The sequence below is a fragment of the Epinephelus lanceolatus genome, chromosome 22 (genome assembly GCF_041903045.1).
Source record: "Epinephelus lanceolatus isolate andai-2023 chromosome 22, ASM4190304v1, whole genome shotgun sequence".
Lineage (NCBI taxonomy): Eukaryota > Metazoa > Chordata > Actinopteri > Perciformes > Serranidae > Epinephelus > Epinephelus lanceolatus.
In genome coordinates this window covers 10161124-10179282 of record NC_135755.1, presented here as the reverse complement: position 1 = coordinate 10179282, position 18159 = coordinate 10161124, and the positions used below count along the sequence as shown (strand labels likewise).

At 39.7% G+C, this 18159-nt stretch overlaps 1 protein-coding gene across 1 annotated transcript; it reads left to right on the top strand.

The window, feature by feature from the left end:
- The first annotated feature begins 3283 nt into the window (after nt 1–3283).
- LOC117272745 (uncharacterized) lies at nt 3284–16152 on the top strand. Its single transcript, XM_033651788.2, has 6 exons — nt 3284–3538; nt 8468–8812; nt 9180–9393; nt 9507–9571; nt 11855–11995; nt 12473–16152. Exons 1-6 carry the CDS (start codon nt 3400–3402, stop codon nt 13162–13164), a joined length of 1596 nt encoding a protein of 531 aa, XP_033507679.2. The 5' UTR covers nt 3284–3399; the 3' UTR covers nt 13165–16152.
- The last annotated feature ends 2007 nt before the right edge of the window (nt 16153–18159 follow it).

Genomic DNA, 18159 nt, shown 5'->3' with positions numbered 1-18159 from the left:
TAGCCACATTGTGTCTCTTTGTTGGCATTTTGTGTCTCTTTGTAGCCACGTTGTGTCTCTTTGTTGGCATTTTGCATCTTTGTAGCCACATTGTGTCTCTTTGTAGCCACGTTGTGTCTCTTTGTTGGCATTTTGCGTCTTTGTAGCCACGTTGTGTCTCTTTGTAGCCACGTTGTGTCTCTTTGTTGGCATTTTGTGTCTCTTTGTAGCCACGTTGTGTCTCTTTGTTGGCATTTTGCGTCTTTGTAGCCACATTGTGTCTCTTTACATTGTGCCTCTTTGTTGGCATTTTGTGTCTCTTTGTAGCCATTTGTGTCTCTTTGTGGCCATGTTGTGTCTCTTTGTTGACATTTTGTGTCTCTTTGTAGCCATTTGTGTCTCTTTGTTGGCATTTTGTGTCTCTTTGTAGCCATTTGTGTCTCTTTGTAGCCACGTTGTGTCTCTTTGTTGGCATTTTGCATCTTTGTAGCCACATTGTGTCTATTTACATTGTGTCTCTTTGTAGCCATTTTGTGTCTCTTTGTTGGCATTTTGTGTCTCTTTGTTGACATTGTGTGTCTCTTTGTAGTCATGTGTGACTTTGTCATCATTTTTAGTCTCTTTGTGGCCATGTTGTGTCTCTTTTGTCATCATTTTTAGTCTCTTTGTAGCCATGTTGTGTCTCTTTTGTCATCATTTTTTGTGTCCTTGTGGTATTTTTTTGTGTCTTTGTAGTCATGTTGTGTCACTTTGTAGTCATTTGTAGTTTCTTTGTGGTCATTTTGTGTGTAGTCATTTTTGAAATCTTTCTTAATGGACATTATTAATCTTGTTGTAGCCATTTTTTTGTTGTTTTGTTGCCATATTGTGTTTTTTTGGGCCTTCCTAGTTTTTTTGTGGATTGTCTCTTTGTAATTGTTTTAGGCCTCTTTGTCTTCATGCTGTCTCTCTTTGTAGTCACATTGTGTCTCTTTGTAGTCATTTTGTGTCTCTTTGTAGCCACGTTGTGTCTCTTTCTAGTCATTTTGTGTCTCTTTGTAGCCATGTTGTGTCTCTTTCTAGTCATTTTGTGTCTCTTTGTGGTCACTCTGAGTCAGTTTGTTGTTACTTTATGTCTTTGTAGTTGCTTTATTTCTCTTTGTAGTCATTTTGTGTCTCTTTGTAATTGCTTTAGGCCTCTTTGTATTCATGCTGTGTCTCTTTGTAGTCACGTGTCTCTTTGTGGTCATTTTGTGTCTCTTTGTAGCCACGTTGTGTCTCTTTGTGGTCACTCTGAGTCTGTTTGTTCTTACTTTACATGTCTTTGTAGTTAGTCTCTTTGTAGCCATGTTGTGTCTCTTTTGTCATCATTTTTTTGTCCTTGTGGTATTTTTTGTGTCTTTGTTGTCATGTGTCTCTTTGTAGTCATTTTTAGTTTCTTTGTGGTCATTTTGTGTGTAATCATTTTTGTAATCTTTTAGTAGTCATGTTGTGTGTCTTTGTCCTCATTTTTATTCTCTTAATGGACATTATTAATCTCCTTGTAGCCATTTTGTGTCTCTTTGTAGCCATTTTTTTTGTTGTTTTGTTGCCATATTGTGTTTTTTTTGGTTCTTCTTATTTTCTTTGTGGATTTTTTGTCTCTTTGTCGTCATTTTTAATCTCTTTGTAATTGCTTTATGCCTCTTTGTATTCATGCTGTGTCTCTTTGTAGTCATGTTGTGTGTCTTTGTCCTCATTTTTATTCTCTTAATGGATATTATTAATCTTGTTGTAGCCATTTTTTTGTTGTTGTTTTGTTGCCATATTGTGTTTTTTTGGTTCTTATTGTCTTTGTGGATTTTTTTGTCTCTTTGTAGTCATTTTTAATCTCTTCGTAATTTCTTTATGCCTCTTTGTATTCATGCTGTGTCTCTTTGTAGCCATGTTGTGTCTCTTTGTAGTCGCGTTGTGTCTCTTTGTAGTCATTTTGTGTCTCTTCGTAATTTCTTTATGCCTCTTTGTATTCATGCTGTGTCTCTTTGTAGCCATGTTGTGTCTCTTTGTAGTCGCGTTGTGTCTCTTTGTAGTCATGTTGTGTGTCTTTGTCCTCATTTTTATTCTCTTAATGGATATTATTAATCTCATTGTAGCCATTTTTTGTTGTTGTTTTGTTGCCATATTGTGTTTTTTTGGTTCTTATTGTCTTTGTGGATTTTTTTTGTCTCTTTGTAGTCATTTTTAATCTCTTCGTAATTTCTTTATGCCTCTTTGTATTCATGCTGTGTCTCTTTGTAGCCATGTTGTGTCTCTTTGTAGTCGCGTTGTGTCTCTTTGTAGTCATTTTGTGTCTCTTTGTAGCCATTTTTTTGTTGTTGTTTTGTTGCCATATTGTGTTTTTTGTGGTCCTTCTTAGTTTCTTCGTGGATGTTTTGTCACTTTGTAGACATTTTTTATCTCTTTGTAATCGCTTTATGTCTCTTTGTATTCATGCTGTGTCTCTTTGTAGTCATTTTGAGTCTCTTCCTGGTGCGTTCATGTCCATTTGAGTATCATTTTGCAGGTGAAGGCCAGGAGAGCCCCTAACACTGTCCAGTAGACGGTGGTATTTGTATAAATAATGGGTATATATTTAAAAATAAAGTGAATTTTGACACGTTTGCGCCAGTGTTTGGTTACTGTGAAGTGCAGATTGTCAGCTTTGTGTCTCAAAACATTTCTTACAGGCTATTGTTCTTTCTTCTTTTATGCTTGTTGTAATCCCTCTTTGACCTTGCTTGGCTTATGGACATTATGTCTCAAAATATTAATAATATGATGAAAGTCTGACTTCCTTTTTTTTTATTACGAGCAGCTTCTTATTTTGCATGTTACTGAGCCAGCCTCCATGTTAGCTGGAAATGAAAGTTTTGGTGTTTGGAAATGTCCCAACTGTTCAATTTTAGCTGAGTAATAATGATTTCAAGATATAGCCCTACTCTGCATGATTTTCCTTCAGACTCACACAGAGGTGTTCCCTCTCAGTCATCACGTATGACTCACTATAAGTGTGTGGGAGTGTATTTTACTGCAGAGAGTCTGCTCTCTGCCTGGATTTTTTCATTTTCTGTGCTCAGGACATTAATGGGCGTGTACCCCCACCGTACTCAGGTGATGCCAGGGCTTGATAAAAAGGTAGTGACCATATGTCAGACTGAAATCAGCAGGTCTCCAAACAGGAGAGTGAATCTGGGGTTGGCTTGTACTTTCACTTTCGGTTACCACAAACAATAACCCCCCCCAAAACTCACACAAACGCAGACGCACACAGACACGCACACCCCCTTGGGTTCCGCCCTTATAGTCAGATGGTATTCATAGTCTACCCTACCTCGTCCAGTTGTCTTGAACACGTCGTGTCCTCCTGTAAAACTTCAGAATGAGCTGTTGATCATCAGTCTGCCTCGGGCTGCTCCTTGAGCCATGAAACCACTGTCGGACACTGAATTACTAGCTTTCCAAACCGCTTATAGATTTACAAGAGCTCTGTGTCGGTGTTTTTGCGTCTTTGCCATGCCTGGACGTCTTTTCCTGGTCGCCGCCATGCTGTCTTGTTGCGCGGGTAAGGTTACAAGTTTGTATCTGTAGTTTATGAATTATTAATTCTACCTTGCTACGGATTATAAATGCCTGTGTTAGATACAAACGCAAGTCTCCGTTTAGTGTAACTGAATAATGGCGTCGTTTGGGGATAAATGAGTTTTTCCTCCTCCTCTCCTGTATTATCCACTCATTTCTTCTCCTCCGCTCCTCATTCTCTTCTCCCCTTTATTTTAGTCAGTAATTCCTGAAATGCCCCTCTAAATATAATGTTAACAATCTTAAACGATTCCAGAGAGCAGACGCTTGCAGCTACTGCTTTTTACGCACCGCAGATCCAAACTATGTGCCATTTTTGTTTGAATTAGTCATCGCAGACGCGATATGGGAGACACTGGGAGACATACATTTTATTTCAGTTTGAGTTTTGGCGTAAAAAGACACTTGATAGTGGGAAAGCAATTCGGCGTCTGTCAGAGACGGTGTGATTTTTACGCCTGACTAGTTTTCTTGTTGTTCCGCTTAATCAGAGGTGGGTAGTAACTAGTTACATTTACTCAGTTACATTTACTTGAGTAACTTTTTGGATAAAATGTACTTTTTCACTTTTTCATTTTAATGCAAAATACTTTTTACTTTTACTTGAGTTATATTGTTTTAAAGCAACAATACTCTTACTTGAGTACAATATTTGGCTACTCTACCCACCTGAGTACATGATTACATATATATATGTACAGTATATATAAGAATATATTTGTGTTTCTTGTGCCTTGATTTATGTTTATGTTTGTAAAGATTTAATTTATTTTTGTTTTAGTTAAAGGGGTATCATTTAAAATACATGAATTTGCAGATTATTATTTTTGATTGATTGATTACATTAATGTTCTTATTTTACAAATAAATCAGACGTTACTCAACAGTTACTCAGTACTTGAGCAGTTTTTTCACCAAATATTCTTTTACTCTTACTCAAGTAATTATTTGGATGACTACTTTTTACTTTTACTTGAGTAATATTGTTCTAAGTATCAGTATTCTTACTTGAGTACAATATTTGGCTACTCTACCCACCTCTGCGCTTAATGTTGGGTTATTGCCTAAATTAGTCTGGCTGCACCACAGAGAAATATCACGCTGTTACAAGTAAAAATCCTACATTTTAATATTTACTGAAGTAAAAAGGTAAAAAAAACCAAAGTATTGGCACCAAAAAGGGGAGACTGGGGACTGTTGCAACACTTTTTGCATTCCTGTCCGTCACTCTGAGACTATTTGGACAACATCAACCAAAGTTTCATGTTTTAAACCTTCATCTGCCTGATACTTACTGAAACATGATCACTCAGAAGAAGACGGAAGGAGATGTTGCAACTGACCTCAATTGTGGGAACAGTTGCAACAGTGAAAAGTACATTTCACTTATTAACTTCTGCTTTTTTGAGGGCTGCCCCCCCCCCAGCCCGTTTTGCCTACGTACCTGCCACGTGTCTTATGATTAGTATGTGGGACAGTCCATTTCTGTGAGGGTGGTGTGCCCGTAATTTTGAACTCTGGTGGCTGAGGAGAGCAATTGGCACGTGACCTGTAACCTCTCACGAGAAGTTTTAATCATTCACGTTTGCTGATCAATGTTCTTTCTTACCGTCATTGTCTCTGTTTTCAGTCTTTGTCCATTGTGTCCAGTTTTAAAATTTAGGAGAAGAGATGATACGTCATGTTTGTAGTCGACTAATGAAGATGAGTTTACATATCACCTTGGGTTCGTCCTTCACCTTCTCATTTATAAGTGTGTAGGCCTATCGTCCGTGGGACAGATGTAAAGTTCTGGGTAGCCCTGCACTAACATGATCGAACTCCAAGGTTCTTGCAGCAGGTTTGATACTGTCCGATAGGGGAGCACCCAAAGGTGGAATTAGTTTTGTCACGCGCTGGCGTCCAATGACAACAATTTCTGTTTTGTGTGAGTTCAGCTGAAGAAACTTTTTTTGACAACCTTCTTTTTTAACATCAGTAAGGCAGTCATTAAGTGAATGCTTTATATTCAAATGACTGACGGATATTTATCAAAAGTCTCATTTTGTAAATGTTTTGTGAAAGCACTGATACTAAACCCTACAATATTGTCGCAGTATTGATGTGTAGGTGGTCAAATATTTTCTCCAAATTGCCCAACTCTAAATTAGAGTTAATACAATTTAAGCCTGTTGGAATCATGAACATCTGAACCAAATGTCATTGCAATCATCCAGTAGTTGCTGTGATATTTCACTCAAAATGTCAACCTTGAGAAGAAAGGTCAGAGGATCATCTGTTGTTTCATTTCAGTCTGGACCAAATTTGTGAACTGATTTACTGACGTCCCTAAGAAAAAAACATTAAAAAACAAAAGTTACACAATCTTGGAGATGTGAAAAGGTCAACTGACGCACATTTGGATCATTTACAGAAATCTAAACAACAAAGAGGAATTGAAAGTTTGCCCTCAGACATGACACGACATGACGCAGCAAAACATTTACTCCAGCAGCCAAACTGTAATGAGACTGTGCAGTATGTCCTGAGTTTTAAGATTTACTGCCAAGGGAAAGATTAGACCTATATTAAATGAATTTTTTTGGCCACTTGGGAGCAGAACAGACAAGCTGCAAACATTAACACTTACACATCAGGCTTTTTAGCTGCTAAATACAGTTCATCAGTTAGATGCTAACTTTGTTTGTATGTCTCTGCACCAGTGTTAGCATGGCTGGAGGCATTATGGGTTCATGTAGTCTCTCCATCCCATTCTTGTGAATGCGATATCTCAATAACATTTTTAAGGGATTTTCTTCAAATTTGGCACAAACGTCCGCTTGGACTCAACGACGATCTGATTAGAATTTGGTGGTCAAAGGTCACTGTGACCTTGCGTCCATCTAATTGTTGTGAATGCAATATCTCAAGAATGCTTGGAGGAATTTTCTTCAAATTTGGCACAAACATCCACTTGGACTCAGCTCAGCTCAGAATTTGGTGGTGACAGGTCAAAGCTTACTGTGACCTTGTGTCTATCTAATTCTTGTGAATGCGGTATAACTCAAGAGGGCCCCTAGGGAATTTCCTTAAGTTTGGCACAGAAAAAAAGATAATAACACGCACATCCCAAATAAATCATAAACTTCTAACATCCTGTTGGGTAGGGAGGGTAGAGAGCGAGTTAGACTGGGCCGTCTCCAAAAAACTCCTTCAGTCTCAAGTTATGGAAGAATTTTTGCATGTCAACCATCGTGTGGAATTCATTACATTGTGTTGTGGGCACAAATGAAAGGCCTTTGTTGAGAGCGGATATGCATGTGTGTGAAATGGGCTTACTGGAGAGGTTGTGAACGATTATTTCTTCTGCCTCTGGCGGGTCAGGTATGGTTCTCTTGGTGGGAGATTTTTTGCCGCACCTGCATTTCTTCTTGTGTGGGATCCGTTGTTGGTTTCTAAAAAAACATGTGACCCATCCGAGGTGAAGTCGGAGTCCAGCGAAGACGAGCTATGTGAAGCAAAGTCGCTCCGCTGCCTTCACGTTTTTCTAATATATCACAAACTAAATGTCTGACCTCTACAAGACCCAAAAGAACAGACAATGGAGTCATATGTGCCATTCAGTACTCACCTGTATCCAAAGACATTGAAAAGACTATTAAAAAACACTGGCACATAGTGGAAACGGACCCTATGCTCAAGAACTGTCTTTCAAAACCCCCTCGAATAGTACACAAACAACCCCCATATATATATATATATATATATATATATATATATATATATATATATATATATATATATATATATATATATATATATATATATACATATATATATATCTTGGATAATATGCCTCTATTTGTTATGCAAGTATGGACCTTTTGGGCTATTTTGTATTCACTGGTTTTGTACTATATGATGTGTACTTTAATATTTATGTAGGGTGACGTTTTTACATATATGTGTACTCTAGATATGTGTGTACTTAAGGTCACTCTTCATGTTTATGCTGGACTACTGTATTTATATTAATACATCTTTGTCTGTATTTTTTCATTTTTTTAAATGTCTGGTTTGCACACAGCTGTGATTCATCTCACTGATTACGGTGGATATTTAAAGATGGCGTTTCTGTTTGTATCCTATTACAAGTCTGAGGAAGAGCCTGCGTTGCTCGAAACGTCACTTGACTGAAAATTAAATGGGAGCTCTGCGCTCAGCTCTGAGCTCTGTGCGGAATATTTTTTCCTTTTTTAAGTTTGGCACAAACATCCACTTGGACTCAGCAATGAACTGATTAGAATTTGGTGGTTAGAGGTCAAGGTCACAGTGACCTTGTGTCCGTCTCATTCTTGTGAATACTATATCTTAAGAGGGTCTTGAGGGAATTTACTTAAATTTGGCTCAAACATCCACTTGGACTCAGCGATGAACTGATTAGAACTTGGTGGTAGAGGGTCAAAGGTCACTGTGACCTTGCGCCCGTCTCATTCTTGTGAATGCAATTTTCTTCAAATTTAGCACAAATGTCACTGTGATCGCACAAAATATGTTTTTGGCCCAAATTCAAGAGTTTGTATGCTAATTATGACAAAATTTCACACAATTGTCTAATAGGACAAAATGATAAAGTAATGGCATTTTAGATCCATAAGGTCAAAGGTCACTGTGACATCATAATGCTCTGCAAAGACGCTCTTTTGGCCAAAATTCAACATCATTACTCAGGAACAGAAGGGGAGATATTACTTTACACTAATCTTGGTGTTAAAATGTGCATTTGCGAGGTGTCATGTATTGATACAATATCGCTATATATGCTGTATTCATTTTTTCCCCCACCCTTAGTAAGTCTAGCATTTGTTGTGTTTTTTCATGCCGTTTGTTGCTGAATTTAACCGACACCATGTTTTTTGTTTTTAATTCCTAGGAGACGTCCAGAAGGTGAGTGCACCAGTGAAGATCCTGACCTTTACTGGCCAAACGGTCATCCTGCCCTGCCACATCAATGTCAGTAATGGTGACTTCCCAACAGTGGAGTGGTTCCACATAAGTGCGGATCAAAAGATCGCCCTCGTGTACCGGCAGGGCTGTGAGACCTTTGCGGAGAAGGACCCGGCCTTCCACTTCAGGACAAACCTCTTCATGAATGAGCTGAAAAATGGGAACATCTCGTTGAGGCTTTCCAACGTGCAGCTCTCTGATGCAGGAACATTCATATGCAAGATGATCTGGAGTGCGCCCCAGGAGATCGTTAGAATAGAGCTTGTTGTTGGTATGTCTAAAACCTTTATTTATGTAGGAAAAGCTGTGGTGGTGCATTACAGTCTCCTCAAAGATTTCGGAAAATTTACTGACTCAGTTTCTTGCCCAGAGTTAGATGAGAAGATACCACTCTATTCTCACATAGCCAGACCTACAGTATCTCAGGCAGGAGAAAGGTCTGGCTGACTACATCATTATCCTATAAGGTTAATTTGATCAAATATAAAACTTTAAATATCTCTCTCTCACAAAGACCAGACAATACTGCTCCCTGATGTCTTGTCCATGTTGATAATGAATCTGATTTTGACAGAAATGGTGGATGCATAATTCATAGCACACTTTGTGTAATTCTTGTTTGTTTGTTTTTTTTGTAGCTGCAGTTTCGGAGCCAAAACTCTCAATGGTTTTAGATGCAGGTGATGACGTGACTCTGCAGTGTGAGGCGAGCTGCTTGTCCCCGCAGCCTGAGATAACATTTGTTGATGCTCAGGGACAGAGCATCATTGCTGAAGACCCACAGATTGATGAAGATTCCAGAACGCGGTGTTTCACAGCTACAAGGAGAGCGACTGTGCGGACTGCCAACAGGTTCAGTTTCAGTTTAATGCTCAGATTTATGCTACAATTTCAGCTGCTGCCTTTTGCCAGTAGAAAACTCTACATGTGTTGGTTAAAATCCAAACTAAAGTCTTTCATTACAGGGTCACCTGCAGAGTTCACCTGCCTGAAATAAACGAGACGAGGCACAAAGAGATTCATGTACCAGGTACGCTGGAGCCTTAACAATCCACTTGCATCTGAAACCTAAATTTACATTTAAAGGGATAGCCCAGATTTTTTGAAGTGGGGTTGTATGAGGTACTTAGGAGTGTGGTACTGACAGTAAATATCAGTACGCCCCCAGTTTGGAGAAGCAGGCAGGAGGACACGGAGGCTAAGCAACTGCTGTGGATGGGTGTCAGCAACAAACCCTGAAACAAATCAACATCAGTTTAAATGTAGGCTATATTTAGAATATTTTCTCCACTTTACCTTTCAGTCAGACAGCCTGTTCCAACGAGGAAACTGTTAACGGCTTCAGTTCCTCATCTATACTCTCGTTAGACTCCATTGACAAATAGTCCACTGCTTCAACTTTAAAAATTAAGGTAACAATTTGCATGTATCTTTTTAAGTAGTTCCAACTCTGGCATTATTAAGAGAGTCTTATATAGCCTGACAAACTCAGTTAGGTCAGTACAACCAACATGCTTTGCTTTGACCTTGAAAAACCAACCTTGTAGTTATCCAAAAGTCGTGTTGATATTTAGTGGTCAAACTATTATATTTAAGATATTCACATTTATATTGGCGGTACGGTGGTGCAGTGGTTAGCATTGTCATGTCACAGCCAAATGGTTCCTGGTTTGAATTCAGGGTGGGGGGTTCGAGTTTGCATGTTCTCCCTGTGTCAGTGTGGGTTTCCTCCAGCTACTCCAGCTTCCTCCCACAGTCCAAAGACATGCAGGTTAATTGGTGACTCTAAATTGTCCGTAGGTGTGAATGTGAGTGTGAATGGTTGTCTGTCTCTGAGTCAGTCCTGTGATAGTCTGGTGACCCGGGTTGTCTATCTGTCCCAATTGCGTGAGAGTGATATGTCAGGAATGCCTTGAGGGAATTTCTTCAAATTTGGCACAAACATCCACTCTGAGTCAAAGTTGAACTGATTAGAATTTGGTGGTCAAAGGTCAAGGTCACTGTGACCCTGTCTGTTGCATCCTTGTGAATGTGATGTCTCAACAACACCTTGAGGGAATTTCCTTAAATTTGGCACAAACGTCCACTTGGATTTAAAGATGAACTGATGAATTTTGGTCTGTGACCACCAAAATTATAAGATATGTCAGGAATGCCTTGAGGCAATTTCTTTAAATTTGGCACAAACATCCACTCTGAGTCAGAGATGAACTGATTAGAATTTGGTGGTCAAAGGTCAAGGTCACTGTGACCTAATCTGTTGAATTATTGTGAATGCAATATCTCAAGAACACCTTGAAGGAATTTTCTCAAATTTGGCACAAACGTCTGCTTGGACTCAACAATGAACTGATTAGAATTTGATGCAGCTCTACATCTGAAGCAATGTCGACTGTTATGGCTCCATACGAGTCTGGACAGACATGGATATAAAGTGCAACTTGTCGAGGCATACAATTGCAAAGTGATATTTCCAGTTTTTCCTGTCATAGTTGGGTGGTTGCTTTCCCCAGTAGGGCTCAAAAGGGTGACGTAGCAGAAGTGGAAAAAAAGCAAACAGGCAGCACCACACAGAGGTGGGACACAGTGAGGCTTGTAAAGTTTACATACCTCTGAAATGACGACGGCCTTCTCTTTAAGGCGTAAAATTCGGAGGTCCTGCACCCACCCAAAGTTTGCTTGCCCATGAGTCCTTAAAGATTTGGCATTCCTAAATTCGTCATCGGTATAATAGCTTATCCCGCTGACGAGATAGAGGACAAGCTCAGCTTCAGTCAACGGCGGCAGGGCTTTTAAATCCCGAGTCCAGTCTCCATGCTCATACGGATCCACTCCACCTATTTTCTGGATTTTGTCAAGGTACCGAGCCTTTGGAACAGGGTCCAGCTTGTCTTGGTACCATCTGACACACTTTTCCTTTGCCCGGTCCATTTAAATCTCTCGCTTCACGTCTCTCTCCCGGCGCAACGCAATGTAAACAAAACAATTTGCCCGTAAAAATGGCGCTGGTTACACACAATGCATTGCGAAGTCATGTGCCCTTTTGAGCCCGATACAATACCTTTTCTCCAATTTTGGCGCCATTTACCAAAAGGTAATGCCTCATCAGATAAGACAGAAAAATAAAACTAAGATGCATTTATTATTTATTTAATGACTTGTACATTAAGTGTGACTGTTGATAGTTAAAATTAATGGCACTAAAAAAGCAGTACCTAATAATCTGACTTTTCAAATTATTTAGGTGGTCGCTTTGTGAAGTATATAGTATATCTAAAATATTATTTCTGTGTAATCTTGATTATCATTTCAGATGGCTGCTTCAAGAGAACAGAGAGAGAGGGCACCTCCTGCACTGCATTAATTATCATCGCTGTTCTACTAACCACAGTTGTAACTGGATCAATCTCATGTGCATTAACTTCCCTCCTGTGGAAGAAATATGGCGACTCTGGTAAGTCAATAACACTTTTTGGTTAGGAGGAGATGGAAGCTAATTTTTCTGTCTGCAGCTGCTACATCCCAAACTCACCGGCAGCTTCCCCAGCTGGATATCTCCAAGACACAGATGTATGTGAAATACTTACGACTACTACCACATCAACTGATTGTTGTGATTCCATTAGATTGAATCAAATTCACCCCAAAATTTTGCCATGTTAGCTCCTGGTGATTAACCAGCTGCAGCTGATTGACAAGAAAAGCCTTGACAGTATAGAGAAGTGGTGATACAGAGCTTTAATTGTAAAATAAACAACACAGGAAGTATTGAGTTTAATTCAAACAGCATTTGTAGATTGATACAGCGTACCAGCAAATTTCTGTTATTATTATTATTATTATTATTATATCTGAGAATTTATAGTAACAATAGTAATAAAACCTAAGAGGTCAGTAATGAAGTGCTAAAGAGACCTTTTTCTTTTGACAGTGGGGAGAAGGAAAATGCGGTTATCACAATCATCACAACAGAGTTCAACACGCAGCAATGCAGATGGTCACAACACAAGAAACCAGGCTGATCCCACTGGAAATGCCACCACTGAGCATCTGAGAAGAATCAGTGAACTGGAGTCGTCTCTTCGTGACAAAGAGGAAATCATCCGCCAACTAACTGAAGAACTCAAGGACCTTAGATCTAAGCGGGGTCCTGTTGTGTGCCAGCATGACCAACCTACGATTGACAAAAATCCTTCCAAATCCTCACCAGACGTCTCAAAACCCACTAACCTACTCCCAGACCAGTTTCCCCACAACAACAATCCAAAACCAGCAGCCTTAATCAGTAGCGAAAATCCAAAATCTGTGAATTTACCCCAGAACAAAGATTCAAAACCTGGCGTCGCAATGCGAATTCCAGCATCCGGCCTACCGATCCAAAGAGGCAGTCACAGACACAGCAGTCCTGCCCTTTTGACACATGGCAGTGCTACGTTGCCAAGTGCTTCTTCAGCCTTGCCTTCAGAGGAAACGCATGTTGTCCGTTCGATGAGTATGTCTGAGTCTCGGCCTCGTCAAAACAGTTCCAAGATCCAGCGAAGATACACCACCTCAGCCATGTCTTATAACCGCTTTAAGGTTCTGGCAAATTTGCCAGAAGATGATTCAGAGCCGTTGCTGTGAATGAGAACAAAGAAAAACTGTGATCCGTTGTTTTTGCAAGCGTAAAAAGACCTGCTAGTGTGTATAGACGGGTGTAGACATTTAAAACAAACAGTCTCTGCACACTTAAAGTGATTGAGGTTTCTGGTCTTCAAACCTTGTGTGATCCTAGATTGAGATCTAAGTTTCAAGTTCCACATCAACGACATAATGAAACTAGAAAAGCACTCAGAGTGCAGACCTCCGCCAAGTAGGTGATATTCCCCCCCCGCATCAGATTTTGCAGCCTGCATCACAATTAGGTTATTTGCATCACTATCATTATTCGGTTATATATGCCTTCACCATGGAGACACTGTGGTGTATTTATTTCGTTTTTATTTTGTACCAACACAGAATATAATGTTTTTTTGTATTTTTCACTTTCTTTTTTTCCAACACAGAACGTTAATTTCAACTTTGGAATTACAACAATATTTAGCAGAACAAGACGTGCTTTCCGGCCACCAGATGGCGCTATTTTCATCGTCTTTTTAGAAATTGGAATTGCTGCTGAGGCTGTCAGACGATAGACTTTTTTATTATTTTATCCACTTTGCTTCCTTGTCCCATTATCCACCTTTCCTTAAAATTTCATCAAAATCTGTTCATAACTTTTTGAGTTATTTTGCAGACAAACAGACCAACACCAGCGAAAACATAACCTCCTTGTCAAAGGTAAAGATTATTTTTCTACCTGAGAAACAGCTTAAGTACGACCATTTATAAATCAGAAAGATGCTAATTCATGCCTTTATTTCAATCTGACTCGATTACTGTGATGCACCTTTTACTGGGCTTCCAAAAAAAATACTGAGGGACTTCAGCTCATTCAAACCTCTGCAGCTGGCTATGAACCAGAACCAAGAGGAGAGAGCACATCAGTCTAGGTTAAGCTGCTCTGCACAGACTTCCTGTAACATTTATAAGTCTGTCATTCAGAGTCCTTAATGAGCTAGGACCGAGCTACATTGCTAACTTCCTTGTTAACTATTTGCCTTCAAGAACACTGCGATGATCCAACCAAACTGCCAGTGTAAATGTTGGGATTGCATGTTTCTGCAAACCAACGATACTTTTACATTACATTAGCCTTCTTTACATTTTCACAATTCTGTGGTTAACGTGATTATGTTTAGGCATAAAGACCACTTGGTGCTGATAGGAAAAGATCACGTTGTGGCTTGAAACACCCACATTTGGTCACATTAACGCCACTGGAAATGCGGTGACAACTTGCCAAAAAAGCCCATGTTTGGCGGTGCAATCACAAATGTCGCTGGAAATGCACAGGGGTTAAAGTTCTCCGGCACAGCGCTGGATTTCTGCTGTGGTGATGCTTCTGTCTGGCACGGGCAGAAGTGCTCTGCAGTGTGAGCATTTCACTCGCATTTGCCCCTAAAAATATATATATATATGTGTGTGTGCGAACCGGGAAAATGATTTAGGCGCCCAGTGTGCGAGTAAACACAACCTACTGTTTACCATAATAGGCATCGGACGTTTTTTCATCGATAAACGATCAAATAAATGTATTTTAAAACTCCCTCCTTACACAGCACAAGTGATAGCCAATCAACACTGACGCCTGTGCATGCTTTCACATCATGTCACATTGAGACACAGAGCACAGACGGAGCGGGAGAGGCTCTGGTAAGCCATCAGTAATTTTGAAGGTAAGGTAACAGAAACCAGACGGAAACGAAAGCTACAATAAAAATCCAATATGCTGAAGTCACCACCACAACATTATATGATCCATTTCAATGATGACCAGAGGCAAAATTTCAATGTAACTGCCTGTTTAATTCACATCAAGCATGATACAATTTTGCAAACAGCCTAAATGATTTAGCTTCTAAAAATAAGTAGCACCAAGGCAAAAAAGAGATGTAGGAGCTATAAGTCAAAACATCTGGTAACCACTGAAAGTTTAATCTTGCGGCAGTGCCTTGCTAAAAAACACCCATGTCTAGTAGCACAAAAGTGCAACGATGGCTCACCAAAAACACCTTCATTTGGTGGCACAAACACACAGAAAATGCAACCCTGGCCCACCAAAAAAAAAGAGGCCCCAAATGCTACTGGAAATGTAGCAATGATGCTTACACAACAACCACGTTCAGTGACATAGTCATAGCTGGAAAAGCAGCAGTGGACCAATAGAAAACACCCACATCCAGTGGCACAAACGGAACTGGAAACACAGTGACATTTGATGGCACAAATGTTCGGTGTCACAAACACTAAAAAACACACATGAACGCAGCTGGAAAAGCAGCAACAACCTGTAAAAAAAACAAAATGGGGAAAAAAAAAAAAATCCAGATTGTTGTTCATGGGTCTCAAACTGTGGTCTGCAGCATGGCATCATGTCATCTGGTTTTGGTGACGCACCAACCCCTCCACCTCCCAATGACAAAGCCAGCACATGAAAATGGAATTAGAACTACGTCACTTTGGAAACACTGACATGAAATTTATTAAACATACCAATAAATAGTTAAGTATTTTTTAAAGTCGACTAAAAACTTACCTCTTCACTTTGGCCTTAGATCAGATGTGACTTTCCTGAAACAGGCCAGAAACTTTGCTTCGCACTTATTTTAAAATATTTTATTTGTGTTCTATTGTTTTCACTTTTTGATATTATTGTTGTTACTGTGTGTGTGTGTGTGTGTGTGTGTGTGTTACGTTGCATGTAAAACCTTTATTTCAAAAATCCTGTTAACCTTTCATACATGTGTTACAGTACTTAGGATGTGATGTGATGTGATGGGTGGGTTGTTTACAGAGGTTCCTTCTGTTATTTTAGGTTGCTTTGTAGTTTTAAATAGTATTAGTAGTTTGTCTGGATAAGCTTTAATACTTTCACTATAATATATATATCTATATCTTTGCACATTGTTGAAGCTTTTGTATATCCTCTACAAAATAAAAATTGTGTCCTCCCTGGTGGATGACCCATGACATTGCCTTCTTTTAATTTTCTTGTGTTGGTTCATAACACATATTTCATACGTGACTATCTCACGACCCCTAGAGGGCATTTTCATCCAAACTGTAACACAAGATGTCCACCTCTGAATTTAGAAGCCTGAGTTGAAAATGAAACCTCCTCTGGAATCTATAATATTTCTAGTCATTAAAGAAATTAAATATTGCATGATATAATAATACAGGATTAAAAAATACTGAAAGGAACTGACAGCAGACCCAAGTCGTTGCTGTCTGCCTGTTGTTGCTTTGTCTCTTTGTAGTCATTCTGAATCTCTGTCTCTCCCAGTAGAGTTGCTTTGCGTCTTTTGTAGTTACTTTGCATCTCCTTGAACTAATTTTGTGTCTCTTTCTGGTTTTATGGTCCTCTTTGTATTTGCTTTCAACTCTTTGTTGTGTCTCTTTTTGGTCATTTTAAATCTCTTTGTGGTCATTTTGTGGCCCTTGTGGTCATTTTAAATTTCTGTCAGGTCATTTTGTGCCTCCTTGAGGTCATTTTGTGGCCCTTTGTGGCCATTTTGTGCCTCTTTGTGGTCATTTTGTCTCTCTTTATGGTCATTTTGTGCCTCTTTGTGGTTAATGTGTGTCCCTGTGTGGTCATTTTAAATTTCTTTGTGGTCATTTTGTGTCCCTTTGTGGTCATTTTGTGTCCCTTGTGGTCATTTTGTGTCCCTTTGTGGTCATTTTGTGTCCCTTTGTGGTCATTTTAAATTTCTGTGGGGTCATTTTGTGTCTCGTTGTGGTCATTTTGTGTCCCTTTGTGGTCATTTTGTGTCCCTTGTAGTCATTTTGTGTCCCTTGTGGTCATTTTAAATTTCTTTGAGGTCATTTTGTGTCTCTTTGTGGTCATTTTAAATTTTTTTGAGGTCATTTTGTGTCTCTTTGTGGTTATTTTAAATTTCTTTGGGGTCATTTTTTGTCTGTGGCTCCTTGTTGTGTTTTTGCATCTCTTTGTAGTCGATCTGTTTAAACAAGAACGCTCTCAGAGAGCTCCTAACTTAGCCAAAAAGTTTCCAGCTAGGATCCTAGCTTAGGAGTGCTTTAGGAAAGATCTCAGAACAACTCTGAGTGAGGAAGGGACTGAAACTTTTACCTTAGTGAGGTGATGTAATTGGTTTCCCTTTTGTCAGCCTGCAAGATGGTGACACCCAGTGGAAACAAAATAAACTGTGTCACACTGCAACACTGAAAGTTTTGGAACTTGGTGTGATCGCTCTGCTGATGGGAGAGGCAGGCCCAAGTCATCACTGCTGAGCTGTTGCATTTTTCCAGTTGTCAAATGACGCTTTGTGAATAACTTTTATCTTTAGCAGGATCTAAGAGTCTAGGCCTGTCTCAACCTTCCATCAGCAGAGTGATCACACTAGCACTGACAACACTTTCACAGTCAGCACTGCAGTTCATCTCATTTCCACTGGGTGTCCTCACCTTGCAGGCTCAGAAGTGCGTGTCTGTGACAACCAATCACATCTATTAAAAGAATGCATCATACCTAGCAACAGTGTCCGCCACACCTCCTCACTAAGGTAAAAGTTTATGTCTCTTCCTTGCTCAGAGTTGCTCTGAGAATTTTTCTAAATCACTCCTAAGCTAAAGTGTTGCGCACATTTATTCCTGACCTCCCTTACATTTTTCCAAATGTAGGAAATCAATGGCAACCAGTTTGAATGGGTACGTAGTAATGAAGTTGGTGAGGGGAGCTCTAGTTGGCTGGTTGGGGTGTTTGTTGTAACTATGCGCTCGTGTTATGTAATGCTCAACATCCCTCTACATGTGAGGCCAATAAAAGCGGTCTCGGATGAGGGTCAGTACTCTCTCTACTTTCAGGTGGCCCATTTCTTGATGCAGTGCCTTATAAACCATAGGCAGGAGTAGCGTTGACTGGCTGGCGGTCTTCCTGTAGCTCAACTCAGCTCACATCCCAGCAACATTAGCTGCTTCCTCTGCAAGCGGCTTTGCAACCTGCCTCCACGCCAGCTC